Source organism: Temnothorax nylanderi, unplaced genomic scaffold (genome assembly GCF_030848795.1).
Source record: "Temnothorax nylanderi isolate EJ_2023f unplaced genomic scaffold, tnyl_v1.0 TNYL_tig0233_pilon, whole genome shotgun sequence".
Lineage (NCBI taxonomy): Eukaryota > Metazoa > Arthropoda > Insecta > Hymenoptera > Formicidae > Temnothorax > Temnothorax nylanderi.
In genome coordinates, this window is record NW_027249295.1 from 2,165 (window position 1) to 21,295 (window position 19,131).

At 39.2% G+C, this 19,131-nt stretch overlaps 1 protein-coding gene across 1 annotated transcript in view; it reads right to left on the bottom strand.

Annotated features, from left to right (window-relative positions):
* Positions 1–1,851: 1,851 nt before the first annotated feature.
* Positions 1,852–19,131, bottom strand: part of LOC139779590 (BAR/IMD domain-containing adapter protein 2-like) — a 110,693-nt gene continuing 93,413 nt past the window's right edge. The window contains exon 5 of the mRNA XM_071717991.1: positions 1,852–1,958. Coding sequence (XP_071574092.1) covers positions 1,867–1,958 — 92 coding nt within the window. The 3' untranslated portion in view covers positions 1,852–1,866. The remainder of the gene's footprint in view (positions 1,959–19,131) is intronic.

Below are 19,131 nucleotides of genomic sequence, written 5' to 3' on the forward strand. Positions count from 1 at the left end.
GGCGAAGATAGCTCTTACCCCAATTTTGAAAATTCGGTACAATCACCCCCTTAAGGGTACAAACAAAACTGGCGGTGGTACAGACAGGTACAAACGATTCTGAAACAGCACCCGCTTGCCGATTTACAATGGGAGCTTTCCAGCAAGCGACACAAGTCGACACAGGTATTGTTTTGTCTTTGTTACTCATTGCCAAAAAAGAAAGATAAAACGACGTTTGTGTCGGCTTGTGTAACTTGCTGGAAAGCTCCCAATATCTCCAAAAATGACAAAGTTACCTTTATACGAATTTTCGATATCCCGTATTTTCATCACTTTGTATCTCCGGAATCGTGCCTATGCTCATCTTAAAACTTTACTGGGATTAATGTTTTATCTAATAGTACTATTTGCCATGAAAAAAAGTTTGAAATTCGAGGTCCCAAATTTGCCATCACTCTTTGTATTTTTTTTCTATACAGAAGAAAAAAATCCTTTTAAGGTTTTTTACTCTAGAGGTAAGTGTTCAAGAAAAAAAAATAGTACAGATGGATATTATCAAAAAAGTTGAATTATTCAAGAGGGAGAGAGTTGAATTATTCGAAATAGTACTTTTTAGAAGGAAAAATCGTTAATAAATAAAAAATTAAAGATAAAATTACATGTAAATTTGATATATAAATATACGACATTTTTCAATAATTACTAAAAATTTATATAATATATAGAATATGTAGAATATGTCGAAAAAATTTATCCGCTGAACTTTGTCCGCTGTTTGGAAAATCCCATTTTTTGGCAATAACTAAATAGAGAAGCAACTATTCGTCAAAATCTTTTAAGGGAATGTTATTTTGATCAAAAATAACACTTATCATGAATAATTCACTAAATTGTTACTTATGAAAAAGGCTATATCGATTGTAAATGTGGGTCTGAGACATCCACGCGAGATTTGACTTGCTCGGTATTCGACGATATGTTTATCTTTCGTAATGGCTCAGGCTCTTGAGTTCCCTCTCTCACCTACTTTTTTTTAGAAAAGAGGCTAGACAGGCAGATTTGCTAGTTCTTAAGTTACGAGCAGATGTTATTTTGGCTTGGACGCCATAGACCCACGTTTACAGACGGAGGAATAATATTTTGTTATTAAACAATTAGATATTTGCAATTAATTTAGCAATTGTTACTTAAATGTGGTGTTTAATTATTTATCATCATTTATCTGATATTTTTCCGAGATTATCAACATTTCGAACAGCGACTCTCAAAAACACGCACGCCGCACGGTTAAAAGAATCTCTTTTATTCGTCGAATAAATATATAAACAAACAAAGAGAAATGTGAATTTCTACTAGATAGGCTTGGCACTAGACGATGGCGCAAAGGACATCTTTGCGAATCCTGGCAGACGCAACCGTCTGACGTAATCCCCGGAAATGGACGGTGCCAGGGTGGAAGACAGACGGAAAAAATGGGGAGGCAGACAATACGCCTGCTTTTAGCTATCCCACAGAAATGTCTCGGAATATTATTCGATCGTAATAAAAACATCCAAAAATTTCCTTAAAAGATTCAAAGAACCATATAAAGGACCGACAAATAAAAATATTATTTAAATTTTATTATATCGTTATTGATAAATTGTTAGGATTAAAATCTTAATTAAATATTATTAAAGAGATCTTGGAATCAGGAATATCATATATATATTAGAATGAAAATTAGTTATAACTTTATATTGTATGTAAGTACTTGAATATTGCATACTAAAAAGTTAACGCCTGCAATAAAGAAAATGTCTACGAAAATCGCCGGAGAAAAGTTCTTAAAAAATAGAAAAACCTGTCGAGTCTTTGATATAAGTTTCTCATTCTAAAAATTAGCTAAAAATCTAGCTGTTCTACAATACTTACGATGTTCATCTCCTGATCCTGGATTTCCTTGTACACCTCGACGATTCTCATCAGGGCGAAACCTGCAACACAAAAAACGGACCTCGATCACATCCTCCGATCGTTCTGGCAGGACTCCTCTCGCGGGATCGAACAACCAGAACTTTCGTCCTGAATTATTCAGACGCGGTTGGCATCGCCGATATTTTAATCCAACGTGGGGCGCGACGGGGGACAAAAGTGGAGAACGAGGGTAAATGCGGGCAGGAGGGAGGGGTGAGTGCCGCGATAGCTTAAAGCAGTAGCGCGTTACGATGCCCGTGGCCGCCCGCCCTCGAGTGACTTTCCTGCCGAAAGCTCGCGAAAGCTCACCACGGGAAAACAAATGCTCGCGCGTCGAGCTCGATCGAGAAAGTTTTCGCGGAGAGTGGAAACTTTCCCCGTAGAAACGTTTCCCGCCACTATCTCCGCGCCCCACCCTCACTCCCTTTTTCCCTCAGATCTCAGGTCTACTCAAAGGGATTTCACGTTGCTTTCGAATGAGCTTGCGGATTTCACGTTAGCGTGAACTTGGACTAAGCTTACAAAATAACAAAATAAGAAAAAAATGAATAAATTATTGCACCGAGCACGGAGAGAGTTTCGTCGTAGACTTGAGGTATTTACGTTTGCGTGTTAAAAGAGGAAATTATAAAACTTTGCCTATTTAAGCGGCTTCAATTTACAGCAATTAAAAAGTCGCGCAATGTAAACCGCTTATCGTACTTCTCAATTAAAAATATTTTGCCCCCGGCGAAACATTTAGATACGGTTGACCGCTTGACCGGAGAGTTTTCCACTACCTCTTTAAACGGTTATTTTGCGAGTGCAAAAATTATTACGGTAGCAAATAAAGGGGAAGTACTGTGTAGTGGCTTTTTTTTCGTATGTGCTGCGCGCGAAACATTCGCTGTAAAACACGTTAAATGTAAAATAATATATAATTTTTACATCGCTTCCGTGCTCGTGTGAATAATAAAAGAGGCGAATATATTCCGCTCCTTCCGCAACCCATGGATTTTCCGTTACGTCCGCCGCGAAAGGAGTCCGCCGCGAGAAGATATCGGCGGCGGGCACGGCGGCTCCTTGGTCACGTGCGACAAATATCGCCTAACGCACGTGACGGCGGCAGGCGGATACCGGCGAGCGCTATCTCGTATATTTTACCTCCGCCACGCGAAGCGATATATCCGCGCGTATCCGCGCGATTTTTGCTCCCGTGTGTGCCGCGAGTAGTTTTGCATTTTATCGAGCGGCAACTCGATATCTCGAATACACCCTCGGTGGATGTATTAGTCATTCCGCGGTGTTATACGCGTCGTTTTTTTGTCGCTCGGCGTATAGGTGCAAGAACGACCGTACCTCTGCGTTCGAACGCACATCGGGACGCATATCGTGGACTCATGGGATCAGTTGAAAATTCCATCAGAGTCTTGCAATCAAGTGGAGAACCAAGTAGGCCAGTAAAATTAGGTTTAAAAATGGCAAAACGGATTGACAAGCCAATTTTTTGAGGGTGAGTAGAGGGTCATAGGAGATACCCAAATTCACAAAGTTCAAACAAAATTTCCCTGTGCATCAGCGGCCATCTTGAAAATAGGGGTGAATATTTAAAGTTTGAATATCTCGGCTCCTATTGGTCGAATTTTTTTCTTTTTTTTTAGTTTTGTAGGGAAAAATATTTGCTACAACTTTTGTTTGAAAAAATTTTTAAAAGCTGTCAAGGAAAAAAAGTTACAACTAAAAAAGTGCCGTCAATTAGGGGTTGAACATTTTTATTGACACTTATATCGCCCCCTGTTAGTTTGATCAAAAAAATGTTCAAATAAAACTTGTAGAGGATTCAATTCTCTACAATTTTCGTATATATTTTTTTGCGGTGACTCAAAAAACACCAGAGATAGAGAGCGCCAAAGTTGAGTGTGTCTAGTAAATGTTCTTTTTCGTGGGGAAAATTCGCGGTTTTATAATGAATTGTCATATATTATAAAACTCTGTTCCGCGAACTGTACAGTGTGTTATTGTGTGTGTGTGTGTGTTGTTTGTGTGTGTCATTGTGTGTTATTGTATATTATTTTCGATCAGTCGTGAACTGTATTTCGAGCGTTTCAGAGTGAAATTTCACGAAAATGAGCGAGTGTTTTATTTGTGGGAAAGCGCTGAGCGACGGCGAAATTACTGTTGTTCAAAAAAGAGGTGTGCAAACTTTACATTCGTTTGCTATTAAGAGGGGCGACGAGGAACATGCGCGCATGCTGGAGGACGTCAACAACATCACAGTGCACGTGCACTGTCGAAAAGTATACATCAACGAGAGAATGGCTGCAGCGGCTATTCGTCGTCGGAGCAACTGTGCTGTTTCGACCTCAAAATCACCTCCATCTTCTCCGTCGTCATCGCAATCTTCGAACCATCCACCGGCATTCCACGAAATATTTACAGTTATCCGATGTTACCGTTGAACAAGCGTTCGAGGACGCGGACACACTAATTGTCAAAACTGCAATAGAAAATGCATCTTTGTACGACTCCGTCACAATTATTGGTGAAGATATTGACCTTCTCGTTCTGCTCACTGGTCTAGGACAGGAAACTCCTAACGTATTTTTCCGTAAATCCGGAAAAGGAAGAACTCGGGAGGCCCTATACTCGGCGAAAAGTTTCAAACATGTTTCTGTAATCGATCACATCTTTCTTCTTCACGCGTTCACATAATGTGATACTACTTCAGCAATTTACAATATTGGCAAAACGAAATTAATCAACATTCTCGAGAAAAACGATGGACTCCGAGAAGTTCTTTACATGTTTAAAAAAACGAAACTCGATATCGACGTTTTGACAGCAGCAGGAAAAAAAATATTTTGTATGTTGTTTGGTGGGACCGAAGAAGTGTCGCTTAATTTCCTACGATATAAGCAATTCGTTAAATCAGTGACAAAAACAAAATTCAACCTTTCCTCCTTGCCTCCTACCGCAGCGGCTACACGGCAGCATACATTCCGCGCATTCCATCAAGTGCAAACCTGGCTTAACATCTACCAGGATCTAGAGGAATGGGGCTGGCAACGAACTCGACTAGGACTAGAACCAATCATGACCACCCAGGATCCAGCGCCTCCTGCGGTACTCAGATCAATATCGTGCAAATGTAAAAAAAAGGTTGTCGCAAAGCTGGGCTTAAATGTTCGGTAATATGCGAACATTGCAGCGGGGAATCATGTACAAACATTGTACAGTTGCAGCAAGTACTTGAAGACGACGACTGCGACGACTTCGAATTTCCCCCGGTTGACTTCAACGATTCCGAAAGTGAGGAAGTCGTCACCGAAGAAAGTCGTGATATCAATGACGATGATATTGATGAAAGAAATATGCCATGTTCAGCGACAAAAAAGCAAAGAATTGCATAAATTGCTTCACAATATATAGAACAAAAGCACTTTCTCGGATCCGTGGATTATATCTACTGGAGATACCACGTAAAAAAAATGCGCCTGAAACTCTACCTCAGTGGTGATGCACACAGAAAAGAGTTTTATAATATACGACAATTCACAATAAAACCGCGAATTTTCCCCACGAAAAAGAGCATTTACTAGACACACTCAACTTTGGCGCTCTCTATCTCTGTTGTTTTTTGAGTCACCGCAAAAAAATACAATATATACGAAAATTATAGAGAATTGAATCCTCTACAAGTTTTATTTGAACATTTTTTTGATCAAACTAACAGGGGGCGATATAAGTGTCAATAAAAATGTTCAACCCCTAATTGACGGCACTTTTTTGGTTGCAACTTTTTTTCCTTGATAGCTATTAAAAATTTTTTAAACAAACAAAAGTTGTAGCAAATATTTTTCCCTACAAAACTAAAAAAAAAAGAAAAAAATTCGACCAATAGGAGCCGAGATATTCAAACTTTAAATATTTACCCCTATTTTCAAGATGGCCGCCGACGCACAGGGAAATTTTGTTTGAACTTTGTGAATTTGGGCATCTCCTATGACCCTCTACTCACCCTAAAAAAATTGGCTTGTCAATCCGTTTTGTAGATATTCGGTGTTTTTCGAGCTAATTTTACTGGCCTAAAGATATATTCTGCATATTCTACGTTAATCTATTAAGTCCCAGAAGGACCCTACGCGCTTTTCTGCTTTCAATTCTTGTAACTAAAGTAGAATAAATCGAATGTATAATAAATCGAAATGTATTTGCGTGATCTCTACAACAAAAATTCTACTTAAAAAGATAAACAAAATCATTTATTAGTTGAATATTTATTAGTAAAAAGGCAGAGGTAATTTACTCTTTTTATCTCCACTTTCAATCTTTATACTTTTTTCCAGATATCTCACCTTATTGCCGACTAGATTTTCGAAAAGAGCAATTTTTTACTCCTAAATACCAATTGCGATCTAAAAATTTTGATTAGGAGTTACAAAAATTTTAAACAGAACAACGCATAGGAATCTCCTAGGATTTAATAAATTAATTACGAAAATAATGAAATAATACAATCATTTTTGTATTTTTGTATATATGTTACATACTATGTTTATGTAACAAATAATTATATGTTCTATTACTGAGTATTTACTCAAGTATTGTTAAAAATATTCCCTGAGAAGACCCTGATTTTCCAGGCATCAAATCTCCAAATTAGAGCATTTTTAGATGCAAAATTAAAATAAACTTACTTATTATTAGGGAGTTTCTTAATTCTTCTTTCATATTATACAATCATGGAGGAAAAAAATACGAAATTATTTGTTTCAAGTATCAGAGTCTAGAAACTAAATAGAAGTGGAGGACTCTCTTATAAAGCAAGCATTTCACATTGTGTAAAATTTTTGTCATTCTATTCCCGAGAAATACAACAAATACAACAAATAAGTAGAATCTGCTAAAAAAGGTGCCAACTCTTAAATATATGACAAAACTTTGTTAAAACAAAAGAAGACTTATGTAAAACTTCGAACAAGAATTATCTGTAAGAATCTGAAAAGATTTTAAAGAGAATAGTATTTTGGCATTAAAACTAATAGTACTCGAAAATTTAACGAATAAAATCTTTAAAGAAATAATACCTACAAAAGTTCTCAAAAAATTTTTTCTTTTAAGAAAAAAAAACATTTCTATAAATTCTAGATTCTTTTCAGAAATTCCTATATTATTAGACCTTTATTACGTTTATAAGTCGCTAATTATAGTTCATTAAACTTAACGGCGCTAAATCTCACGGCCATAACGGTCTCCGAGAGGAGTTTATTTCTGTCCCACATCTCATCCATTTCACCGATCCTCCTCCTGGAGTTTACTTAAAACCTGATGATCCCAGGGCGCATAAATTCGGAAACGTCGATGTGGCGGCATGTCCGGCGAACTTTAGTATCCTCGCGAAGTAAAATACGTTCTCTTATTCTCCCTGTCTCCAGCAAACTGCGGGATCACGTGCAGCTGCAGCGACAGCTATTACCTAGTCCTTAAATGAAAGGCTAAGGATAGCAGACAACGTAGACAAAGGGTGCCCCCGTCGTGTTTCAGCCATACAGTATCGTAATCCTCCGCCCACACGGGAAACTCCGGGCAGAGAAGCCCGTTTATATGTGCACTACGTATATACAGGGTAGCTCGGGAAAATATCGCCGCGCAGGAGCGCCTCTACTACATCCACCGGGTTCCGCGAGATACAAATGTCAGATCCTCGAGAATCCGCGGATTTTAAGCGCCATAGATTTGAGAAACTCATAGGTCTCAGATAGCGGCAAGCCCTCCTCCCCCGGATTATGGCGATTCTATACGGTATGAATCTTCAAAGACTCCCGGATTTGGTATGCGCGCATCCCTGAACTCGCGCTTTCTGGACGTCGCGGATCCTCGAACGTATGTAACCTGACGATTGTCAAGATTCTCCAGAGAAGGATGATTCTCTCAACGCTAGTAAGAATTTCACTAATAAGAATTTTATTAGAATTGTTTCAACGTCTTCAACGTGTGCTTCTTCGCAACACAAAGTGGCGTTGTCCGAGCCCCCTTGCTCGGATGTCTCGTAGCTGTGATCCACCCATGCGAAGTATCCCCACGAAAGCTGTTCGAAGCTTTTTCGCATGACTTCCCTCATCGACCATCTCCCCCTCTTCCCCCGGGCGGATTTTCCGCGGTCGCTATGGATCCGTTGTTCCTGCTTACGGTAAGCGTTAAACCCCCGTGCGACGAACATTAGCTCTATCCCGACGAAGCCGCACGCTTACGGCGGACCTAAAGCCCCGCAAGCGTCGTTATGCCCCGTTACACATCTCCCCTTTCTGCTGCGACACGCGGATATGCCAAGAGAATACGTAGGGGAGATACCAAACCACAAATTACCGAAAAACAGGTAAATAAAGTTCGTCCGGAGTTACCGCAAGTCAAATAACTCTTGCCGTCCTCTCTCGAAGTTAAGTTTATCATCTCAGCTCGCGGAAAATAAGGACATCGTGTAGATTTATGCGATACTTATTCAACGTTCGACGCACGGTGCACGTCGTTATCGCTGACGTGCGTCTAATATCGCGGCAAACTAGGACTCCGCTGAAGCAAGGAACCGGTAATCCAGGAGGATAAAGTAAGATAATATAGAGGTACGTCTCATAGGGTAACCCAAGAACATCCCGGCGAGTCTCGTCGTCGTCGTGTAACGCGATCGCATTAAGCGAACCATTTACAACCGTTCGACGCGAAACTACCTGCGACGTGTCGGAGGTGCTCTCTTCGTCGAGGCCCTCCTTCGCCGCCCTTCAATCTCAACGTTAATGCAGCCGGCTATGATAGGGCGACAGAGACAGGGCGGCGTGACGCGCGGCGGCGCGCTCCTCGTGCGGGGTTTCTCTCTTGTTACACAATGGGAAGCCTCGCATTACAAGTGTAAACGGGAACCGATGCCTGAAATACTACGAAGCTGCGAACCCTCCGGCCTACCCTCCCGCGCGCCGAGTGTGAAAGTACACGCGAATGTGCGAAAGCCCTTTAAGGGCGGACACCCTTAGACGTTCGCTCGTTCAGTGAACGGTTGGTCTTGAATATTCACACGGGAGAGAAATTTCGCAGAGACATCGCGACGTAAATTGCGCGACGTTAGAGCCCGACACTATATAATGCTTCGTTACATTCGAAATTAAATCCAGTTGTTAGTCACCTCGGTTACGTTTGTACAGTGACTATTGATCGTATACAATATGGCCAATTACAATGCCACCCTGCAATACTTCCATGGATTCAGCAGCGATCGTGAAATTTTAAAACATCGAGGATATCAACGACACAAAATAATCTGTATTTTCAAATTTTCCGAGAATTTATCCGCAAGTTTTTTACATTCATGGCTTTCTAAATTTTCGGATCGTTAGATTCAGGAGTTATTACTCTCTAAATCTCATAGAGTGGTTTCGCCACTATATAATATATTAAATTAGAGTGATTGCGATAATCACTCCAAAAGAGAGGGTTGTCACTCTAATTTGAGTATGCGGACTCTCTACTGGAGTGATACAATCTCACTCTAAGGGTATATATAGTAAATGACGATTCACTAAAGCTCGATTGATAAATGACTCTAACAGAATAAAATTTTCCACTCAAAATTGTAGAGTCACATAATTTACTCCTATATGGACACTGGTCTACTGCACTCGAAAAGAGTACTCTTTCACTTAAATGGAGTGTGATTTCACTCCAACTTATAGAGCGCAATTTTACTCTTTTTTAGAGTGGTGAATCTTTCGAAATGCACAGACTCAATTTTTCCTTTTCGTTACACGGAGAGAATTTTATATTAAATTTTACTATGCTGCCGCACCAACTGCGGACCATCAAGACGCCACAAGTTTAAATGCTATGAACATAGTATTCAATGCTATAATTATAGCATTCAATGCTATAACTATAGCATTCAATGCTATAACTATAGCATTCAATGCTATAACTATAGCATTCAATGCTATAACTATAGCATTGAATGCTATGTTCATAGCATTTAAACTTGTGGCGTCTTGATGGTCCGCAGTTGGTGCGGCAGCATAGTAAAATTTAATATAAAATTCTCTCCGTGTACACTTGCATTTTACTTATTTTGAGTAATATTTCACTCTTCGACTTTTAGAGAGTAGAGTCAGGGCTTATTTATAGCCCCTTATTAATCCCTCCGCCCTGGCAGAATTTTCTCCCCGTCGGTGGTGTGTTTAGCTGTATTTAAAACGCCAAATCCTCGGGACGAAAGGAGCGAGGAAAACGGCCAGGAGTAGTAAGCAGCGTGCAAATCGGGGATGTATTTCGACCATCGAGTCAAACAGAATGTACGATTTCACGTCGGGAAGGGTTTGCCCGGAGTTGCGGATGCTAATATTGAATTAACGGCAAGTAAACACAGGTTGTTTTCGATTTCGTCGGCTCTCTCGCCGGGAATCCAACCGGACGATTTTTCCGGCCGATTCGCAAAAGGCCGATATGCAAATCCGACTTGCTCGAAAATATCGCGCTCAAAACTGTCGCGAGCCAACCGTACAGCCTTGAAATAAACACGTGGGAGGAAGAGTGTTCAAACATATCTGGGTAAATCATTTTTTTCCCCTTTCGTTTTGATTATTGCTTTTTGTAACGGTTAAAGATGACCAGTAGAGCTATATTTTGTCTGTTAGTTATGATTACTCAGTTTAATTATTATAAATGTATAATTAACAATTTATCTCAACGATGATTACTCAATTACTTCATATAATTAATTACAAAAAAAAGAAAAAAAATTACAGTTACTGCACAAAATCTGTGCGAATTATGTTTGACAAACAGCGAGTGCCCGGCTTAAAGCAATTATAATTCCGCGGCTTGATTTCTGTTTCGATGAAATTATTGTTTACCATTATTGTGCCGCCGTGAAGTAACTAATTAGTCGAAACAAGGGCGTAGCTGAGATAATGAAATTAATCAACTTTCGATGATTACGCGGCTATTGAATTGTGCCGCTTAATCGCCGTCTCTCTTCGACGTTTTACGCGCCGGCTTGTTTATTAACAATACTAAACGATGTTCATTATTAACCGTATGCGCGACCAAATGACAGCGAAACGGCTGGTTCCGCCTGCGGTTTACAGTAATGATAAATTTGTGAAATAACAACGCTTATGCGAGTCTCGTATTTAGCGCGGGTTATGCATTCGATTAAAGCGGATTAAATCGCGGCGAATTCGATTATTGTATCCCACGTGCTTTAATGACAGCGTAATTCGAGGGAAATTTTGTTAAAAATTATAATAATAACACGTTCTTATTATTTTACGCCTGAATATTTGTAAATATTACGAAACGCGTTAGTCGCCGTTATCGTTACTCGCGATGTTCATCGTTCGTTTATGTGCGAACCCGCTTCTTCTCGCAAAATGGCGCAGTTTGATGGTCTAACGTTTTCCAGCGCTCCAACGATTGGAGCAAAGTTACAGAAACTGGAAGCGCAAAGAAAACGAAGTTTTAGTTTTACAAGTTCTCGTTTTCTCCTATGAAAACTTGATGAGCAGCCGTTACTCGTCCCGCCGCGCCGCCTTTTAACTTTCGGCATGAAAAAATACTCACATTAATTAAAAGATAGTTCGTGTTATTGTAATCAATTAAGCCAGTACATTTACAAATTCTCGATCCCTCGATATTAAAGTTTACCGGTCAAAGCTAAGCGATTCTTCTGATTTACGTTGGAATAGTCACCGTTAAATAGCTCGGGCATTCGCGTTAATATTCAAGATATCGTAAATTTCCGGATATTTCGAAACGTTGCGCGGTAATACTTATTTGATTTAGAAAAATTGGATCCAGACGTCATTTCCGGTGCAGTTCCGACGGAACCAGTTTCCGGAATACTTCACGATCGTAACGCGCTTATGACCACGTGCGTCTATATGCAGACGTATATGCAGGCGATAAATTTCTCCAGTTCGGGGGGGAGCGCGCCATAATTTCTTCGCCCACTTTCCTCTTATACGATACGGCATTACCGTTGCGAAATAGTATAATGTTGTAAAAGAAAAATAACATTGCAAAAATTAATTCTGTCGACTTGCGCGTGTCTGCGTGAAACAACGGATAAAATACTTGAAAAGATTTGGAACGTAAAAACTTTAAGAAAAATTTTAGATAAGAATTTTCAATCGACTCAGCAACGTTCGCGATTGATAAAAAATCAAGAAAGACAGAAACTTGAAGAGGGGGCTTAAGGACTTGGAGGATTTAAAAAATTCTATTTTCTCATTTTTGAGTTTAAAATCTTAAAGGATCGGATCTTTTCTTCATTAAAGCTTCGAATCTTCAATCAATTCCTTGTAATTTCGTGTTGTTATCTGTTTCCATTATTAATTGAGTCAAAATTACGTAATAATGCTCCTTAACGTGACGGCGAAATCCCACGTTAATTAGTTCGAGACGGCCGAGCCAGCTGAAAATTGTTTGTCTTGGCCCTTCTCGTTGGGCTAGGTCGAAATGTTGTCACAGCCTAACCCCATCTTGAATCCCTTCCTTCCGCTTCAAGCTGCACCACTCCTTTCCTCCTATCCTTCTTCTCGTTAAACCTCGCAGAGAGACCCTCGGATCGGTTGGTAGAGCGGGTGCAAGCACACTACCGGCTAAACCGAGAATGCTCTAATTTGTCTTAATTTTTCGCGCGCACCGCTACATCCCCAATTATTCCGCAGTTATTTTTCTAAAGCGTCCGTTCCTTCATGGATACGAACGAATCTACGGGGTGTCTCGCAACAAAATAGAAGTAAAGAGATGGATAAAGGAAAGCATAAACTCATAAGTATAACCCAAATTAAAATCTTTTCGGATAATTAAAATACAATATATAATATTGTCGAATAATGATCGTGCAAGTTCACGTTAGAAAAATGAATACTCTATTATCGGAAGCTTCGATATTATACGAGCTTATAGTTCAAAATAGAGATCCTATTGTGTCCGCAAAATTCCAAGACCGCGAATATAATTTAAACAGAATTATTGATTGATTTATGTTCAAACTAGACTGCTGGCGCATTTTTTGTTTCGCAGTGCTTTTATCCTCAGAATGGAGGAAAGAACCTGCTATTTTTGATCAAACGCGCGTCAAAGGACATGCAAAATATGTTGCGAAATGGCGGCAGCCCCCGAGTCGGCGAAATCGAGCCGTAGGGAAGTTTCGGTATTCGGAAAGAGTAACGACTCGTGTCAAGGGAGTTGCTAAAGGGTAGAGAAGGGAGGAGTACGGGGGAGGGCGAGACAGAAGGTGGATTCAGGGGGTTACTCGCGAGATAGAGCTGTCAAGAAGAGGGATGAAGTAGGCGCGTGCCACCCCCTCTTATGCCCCCTTATTTCGTTATTTCCAAGCGATACAGAGCATGTCGGAGATCAACGCCACCCCGAGACCGATCTCGCCAATTCGCAAAATAAATATGTATACTCAAGGAACAAATGGACGCAAGTACAAAGCCCCATGCAGGAGAATCCGGCGATGTATTTTTTATCAATGCGCACACCATCCGGTGTTCAGTTATAAAATAAACAAACGAGTAGGGGTAAACGCAAACGCGATTGTTGTGTAAAATAAGACCCATTTTCTGTTTATTAAAGATAGTTTCTATAAAAAAAACAAATATGTATATATGTAATTTTTCTAGAAGATTACGATTTTCATCGTTGTGAGGTGAATTCATAGATCCCGATAAACAACTTCGTCCCACAAGAGCAGTCCATTTCTTCGCCTCTTGCGGACTCGGAAGAACCCCATCGATTGCTCCGAGAGCGTCTCGAATAAATAAACGCTCGTCCTTCTTGCTGGCGGCAGATCCCGCAAGGGGAAAACGGGCGGTATATCGTGGATTACAAGCGAAACCATCTGGCGGCTGATAAAAACGTTCGCGGCGCGGCGGCGAGAAAAGCTTACTTTCCGAAACGAGATAGAAGCGCCGAGGAAGGTGTACGATCATGGGGGTAAGGGTAGTCGGAAAGGGGGCGACGACGGCGGAAGTGGCGGCGGTAAGAAGGTGGGTCGCGCTTCGGAATTTAATCTAAAGTAGAATCGCGCTCCCCCGAGTAAAGCTCGCTTACACTTTATTTTATTTCACTTTATACACTTTCCCGCGTGCTTTCAATGGCAGCGCGTGTCCAACACCGTTACGACTCGCAAATCCTTAAAGCCGCCTCCTCCGGTCCTCCCAGGGATTACGAATCCTAAACGATCCGACGTTTGTCCGCCAAGGATTACAATCCAGCATGGATTTTTCGATCTTTGATGCTGGGTTCATCTTAATCGGGTTCAATAGTACAAAGGGACGTTCCTTATGAGCACAGATCTTTAATCTCTGGAACGTTGTAAAATTCTGATTTCAAATACTTAAAATACGATCACGAATATCCTTTAGATCGTTTAATATATTTTTCGAAACGTTTATATAAAGTTTCAAAATTTAGAATCCTCGAAATCTTGCATCTTCGGAATCTTGAGTTTTTCTTCATAAATAGATGCTTTAGATATTTATAAGTTATTGAATGTGTGAAAGATCGCCCTTTTCTGACGTGATTAAAAATCATTTTACGAGCGAATTTTCGAAAAATTTTGCATGAAATTTCCTCAGGTGCGGAATTTTCGTGAAAAGGATACGTATTCGAGACCAATAAATCTTTTGGTGAGGGAGAAGAAGGTAAGAGGGTCGTGTTATAAGATCGATCGATCGTCAAAGTGCGGAGACGTGTACGTCGCCCCGAATATTCTCGCGTGAATAGTCGTTTTCTCGTGAGCATCTCGAGAGGTTGAAAAAACCCTTGTAAGAGGATTAAACAGGATGAGTGAGCCGCGAATTTTCTTCTGAAATACAGAAAAATCTGAGTATTCTCTCTCGTAAACCACAAATATCCTGTAAAAATATGTACACAATATACACAACATATATTTTTTATAAATATTGAAAATTGTAATATAATTATTTTTATATGTATATTTTTTAAAATATATTATTATTATATATTATTGTAATTTAGTTATATTTAATATTTTTATTATTTTCGTGAAAATCTTTTTCTTAAATAACGGGTAATTCTTTAAAATATTTTAGAGATATATTTAAGGGGGAACATATGAGAGAGAGAGAGAGAGAGAGAGAGAGAGAGATATAGATATAGATATAATTTATTATGCCCAAGCAAAGGCTAAAGGGCAAAAAAGTAATATAGCAGTTACAATAATATCGCAATTACAATAATATAGCAGTTACAAGATGCAGAGATACAATAAGATGTAAACAAAAGCGAAATATAGCGGTTAGAAGTTAGTATGATGTGCATGCTCTCTCTCATAAGGCAAGCAGCAGCAATCTCAATAATATACCATGTAAAAAAACTAAGAACTAACACAACTTAACTAATAATAAGTACAGTGAAAAAGAATAAGATAAGGAGCAGTATTACCAAAGAGAACTAAATAGTGTATATAAAACTAAGAACTAAGGCGCAGCGCAATTTATGAACTAATAAGAGAGAGAGAGAGAGAGAGAGAGAGAGAGAGAGAGAGAGAGAGGGAGAGAGAGAGAGAGAGAGAGAGAGAGAGAGAGAGAGAGAGAGAGAGAGAGAGAGAGAGAGAGAGAGAGAGAGAGAGAGAGAGAGAGAGAGAGAGAGAGAGAGAGAGAGAGAGAGAGAGAGAGAGAGAGAGAGAGAGAGAGAGAGAGAGAGAGAGAGAGAGAGAGAGAGAGAGAGAGAGAGAGAGAGAGAGAGAGAGAGAGAGAGAGAGAGAGAGAGAGAGAGAGAGAGAGAGAGAGAGAGAGTAGACCGCAAGAAAAGAAGGTGAAATTCGGGAATTTTTATCTTGGAAACTATTAATTTGATTCGATCCGGGTTTTTTTTGTTTAAAAGTATCTACATTGAGGCACGTTCACAAATTTTTTTAAGGGAATTCATTCCCTTGGAGCGCTGTTCTCGTGGCCGGCGTAAAATGTGTTCCTCGCGGACACGGTTCACGGTTCCCAGAATATCTCGAGAACGGCTGGACCGATTTGCTTCAAATTTATACACAATGTTTTACGATAGTTTTTCTCGTTTCCATCGGGAGATTTTTTTTTACTCAACTAGTTTTTTTTTATCAGACTATAAAAGGTCGAAAATTTGGGTCGAAAAATGAATGTGAGTTCAAACAGTCGACGTTTCGGTAAAAAAAATTTTTTTTTATGAAATCTGCCGATGGAAACGAGAAAAACTATCGTAAAATATTGTGTATAAATTTGAAGCAAATCGGTCCAGCCGTTCTCGAGATATTCTGGGAACCGTGAACCGTGTCCGCGAGGAACACATTTTACGCCGGCCACGAGAACAGCGCTCCGAGGGAATGAATTCCCTTAAAAAAATTTGTGAACGTGCCTCAATGTAGATACTTTTAAATAAAAAAACCCGGATCGAATCGAATTAATAGTTTCCAAGATAAAAATTCCCGAATTTCACCTTCTTTTCTTGCGGTCTACTCATATGTTCCCCCTTAACTTAATTTATATCGATAAGTAGTATGGTATTTTTAGTATTTAATCACTTTTTACAAGAAGATAGGAGAGCCTGGCCACAGTCGTGCAAACACCAATCTTCGACATCGCTTTATTAAAGTGAGATCAAATGCAATCGGGAAATTATTGGCAGCGCACACTCGTCTCGCAGAGCAAATTAAAGTAAGTCCGATAAAAACGCGAGCTCCACACAGTGCCGGAAATGACGCGTCATTCGCGAATAGGAATGTGTTCACGACGCGCGTAATTACGTCTCCCAATGTTTGAAATCTAGCACTGAGTTTCGACAGTGCCCAGTACGGTGGAAACCCAAAGTTCTAAGAGTTTGTAATACAAACGATCCGATTTGTGTAATTCAAGTGTTCACACTTAGAAAGTACATGTATTCAAAATTTAAAAAATTCCAAAAATTTAAATTTTATTTATTCAAGTTTTAAGGATATAAATAATTCTAAAAATTCGAAATGTTTCAAGGAATATTCAAAGTCTCAACCCTTTGAACTTTTATGAATTCAAAATGCGAGACGTTATAGAGACGTTTCCGAACTTTAAAGTTTTCAGTATTTTGTAATTTCAAGGTTTTTGCAGTTTTATAAGAGTCCAAGATTTTCGAAATTGCATTTCACACAAGCACTCCAATTATCTATCACCTAAAATTTCAGGAACCCTGATAACCTTCCATATCAATCATTAGACACGATATAAAGGATTATCAATGTAACCGCGCCTTCAAAAAATAAAATTCAAGTTTACCTACTTTAAAACGTTAAACGTCCCAAAGATTCGTCCTATTTAAAGCACAGAAGACTCGCGTTCGTCCAGAATGAATAAAGACGTCGGGCTTTCAGGAGTACGAGTGAAAACAGTCGTAATTGGCCTCTCGGTTCGGATAAATGCGTCTGGGGTGGGACGGGCGGTTAAAGTGGCGAATCCGAGCGAATCCGGCGAATCGCTAAATTAAATGACGTCCTTTTATTACGCGTCTCACTGCTTCCTCCCCCATCCGGTTTCTTCATCTTCCCGGTCTTCGCTTTAAGCGAGACCCGTAACACCCGTCGTTAGGTCTTCAGCTCGGCTTGGCGCCGTCATGCAAATACGAGCAATTTAATAACGCTGCCGAGATATCGCGTGCGCCGTTACAAAGTAAACATTTCAGCTGCAGCACGCAGCATCCAGCGCTATGACGACGGTATTTACGCAGCGCGTCCCGTCATTCTTCGTCTTTCCAATTAGGGAAGTACGATTTATTTTGATCGCCATGGACCTGAGAATTCGACTTTTCTATTTGTAGAAGCTTTAAATGCAGGATCTTATTATTATAGGGAAACCCAGGGCATAATGGGAACACTAAGGTTTAAACAAGTTTAAAACATATTAAAAATAAATAAATAAACTTGGCCTTGCACCAAAATATTCTTTGAAATATCTACTATAATAAAAACACAAGTTTTACTGCGAAAGAATAGTTTAAAAGGACGAAATTATTGTTTTATTAAAAGCGTAAGTTTTCCTTATTATGCATTTTATGCATAATACTTCACAAAACTTGTTTATTAATGTTCAAAACTTCTTAAAAATGATTTATTAAAACACACAATATTACACTTTTAATTAATAATTAATTGTTTATTAATAACACTTTTCTTATTATTACAGTATACATTTTTCTTATTAAAATATAAATCAAAATTAAAATTTAATTTAAATCATCTTTGGCATCAATATTGCGCAACATAACATAGATATTTACTAATTAAGAACACAAGGCATTTAACCCCATGGACTAATGCCTCGTTATGCGCCGAAATGTATATAAGTTTACTTTAGGTGCCAAGGGCCAAAGAATTGTACGTAAAAAGTCACTCTAAAATTAATATATATTATTCGGACAACCAAGATCCAGTCCTGACCGATTACGGCGTTTTCCCTTGTTTGATTGTAGGTATATCTTACACGGTCGTATAATTTCATACTTATTGTTTACTTTAGGTAATATAAATCATCACAGATAATTGATATTTACACACAGATACTTTACTGAATTGACAAGAAAAGATTATTTAATAACGTAAATATACTAACAGTAATAAAAAGTAGAATTTTATCATTGTTTATCTTATGCAAATGTATCAAAGAAACTGCAACTCACAATCAGTCGCGGAAAGCACAGCAAACGCATTAAACAATTTGTAACATCTTTCAGCTAAAATAATATGAAAACTGATAGCAACACGCGGTTAGAGACATCTAAAAGTAATAATTTCGAAACATTTCATTACGTGGCAGCATCTCTGTAAAAAAGTATCGACCAAATTCCATTATTCCCCGTGGTCCCATTATGCCACTAATTCCCCTATTGTGTTTAAATTCTAAATAATCAAATAATTATAAGTAGAGGAAAAGGGTCAAATGGAAGCCATTTAAGGGGATCCTGAAGTGACGGCCGAACTCCGACGGGGTCAATAATTTCGACCGTTTTCTATGTTACCGCCGGCCTATATCTGTTCTTATCCAACGAGATATCTGTCCTTGTCAGATGCAACGCCATGTTCACTGCGTGTGTGTACATGCATAAAATCTGCGATCAGCGAAAACCTTTCTTATTAGGCTTTTAATCTTAGTTTCAATGATACAACGTTGTTCTTTGATCTAGTCCGATTAGTGGGGTACTTTCAAT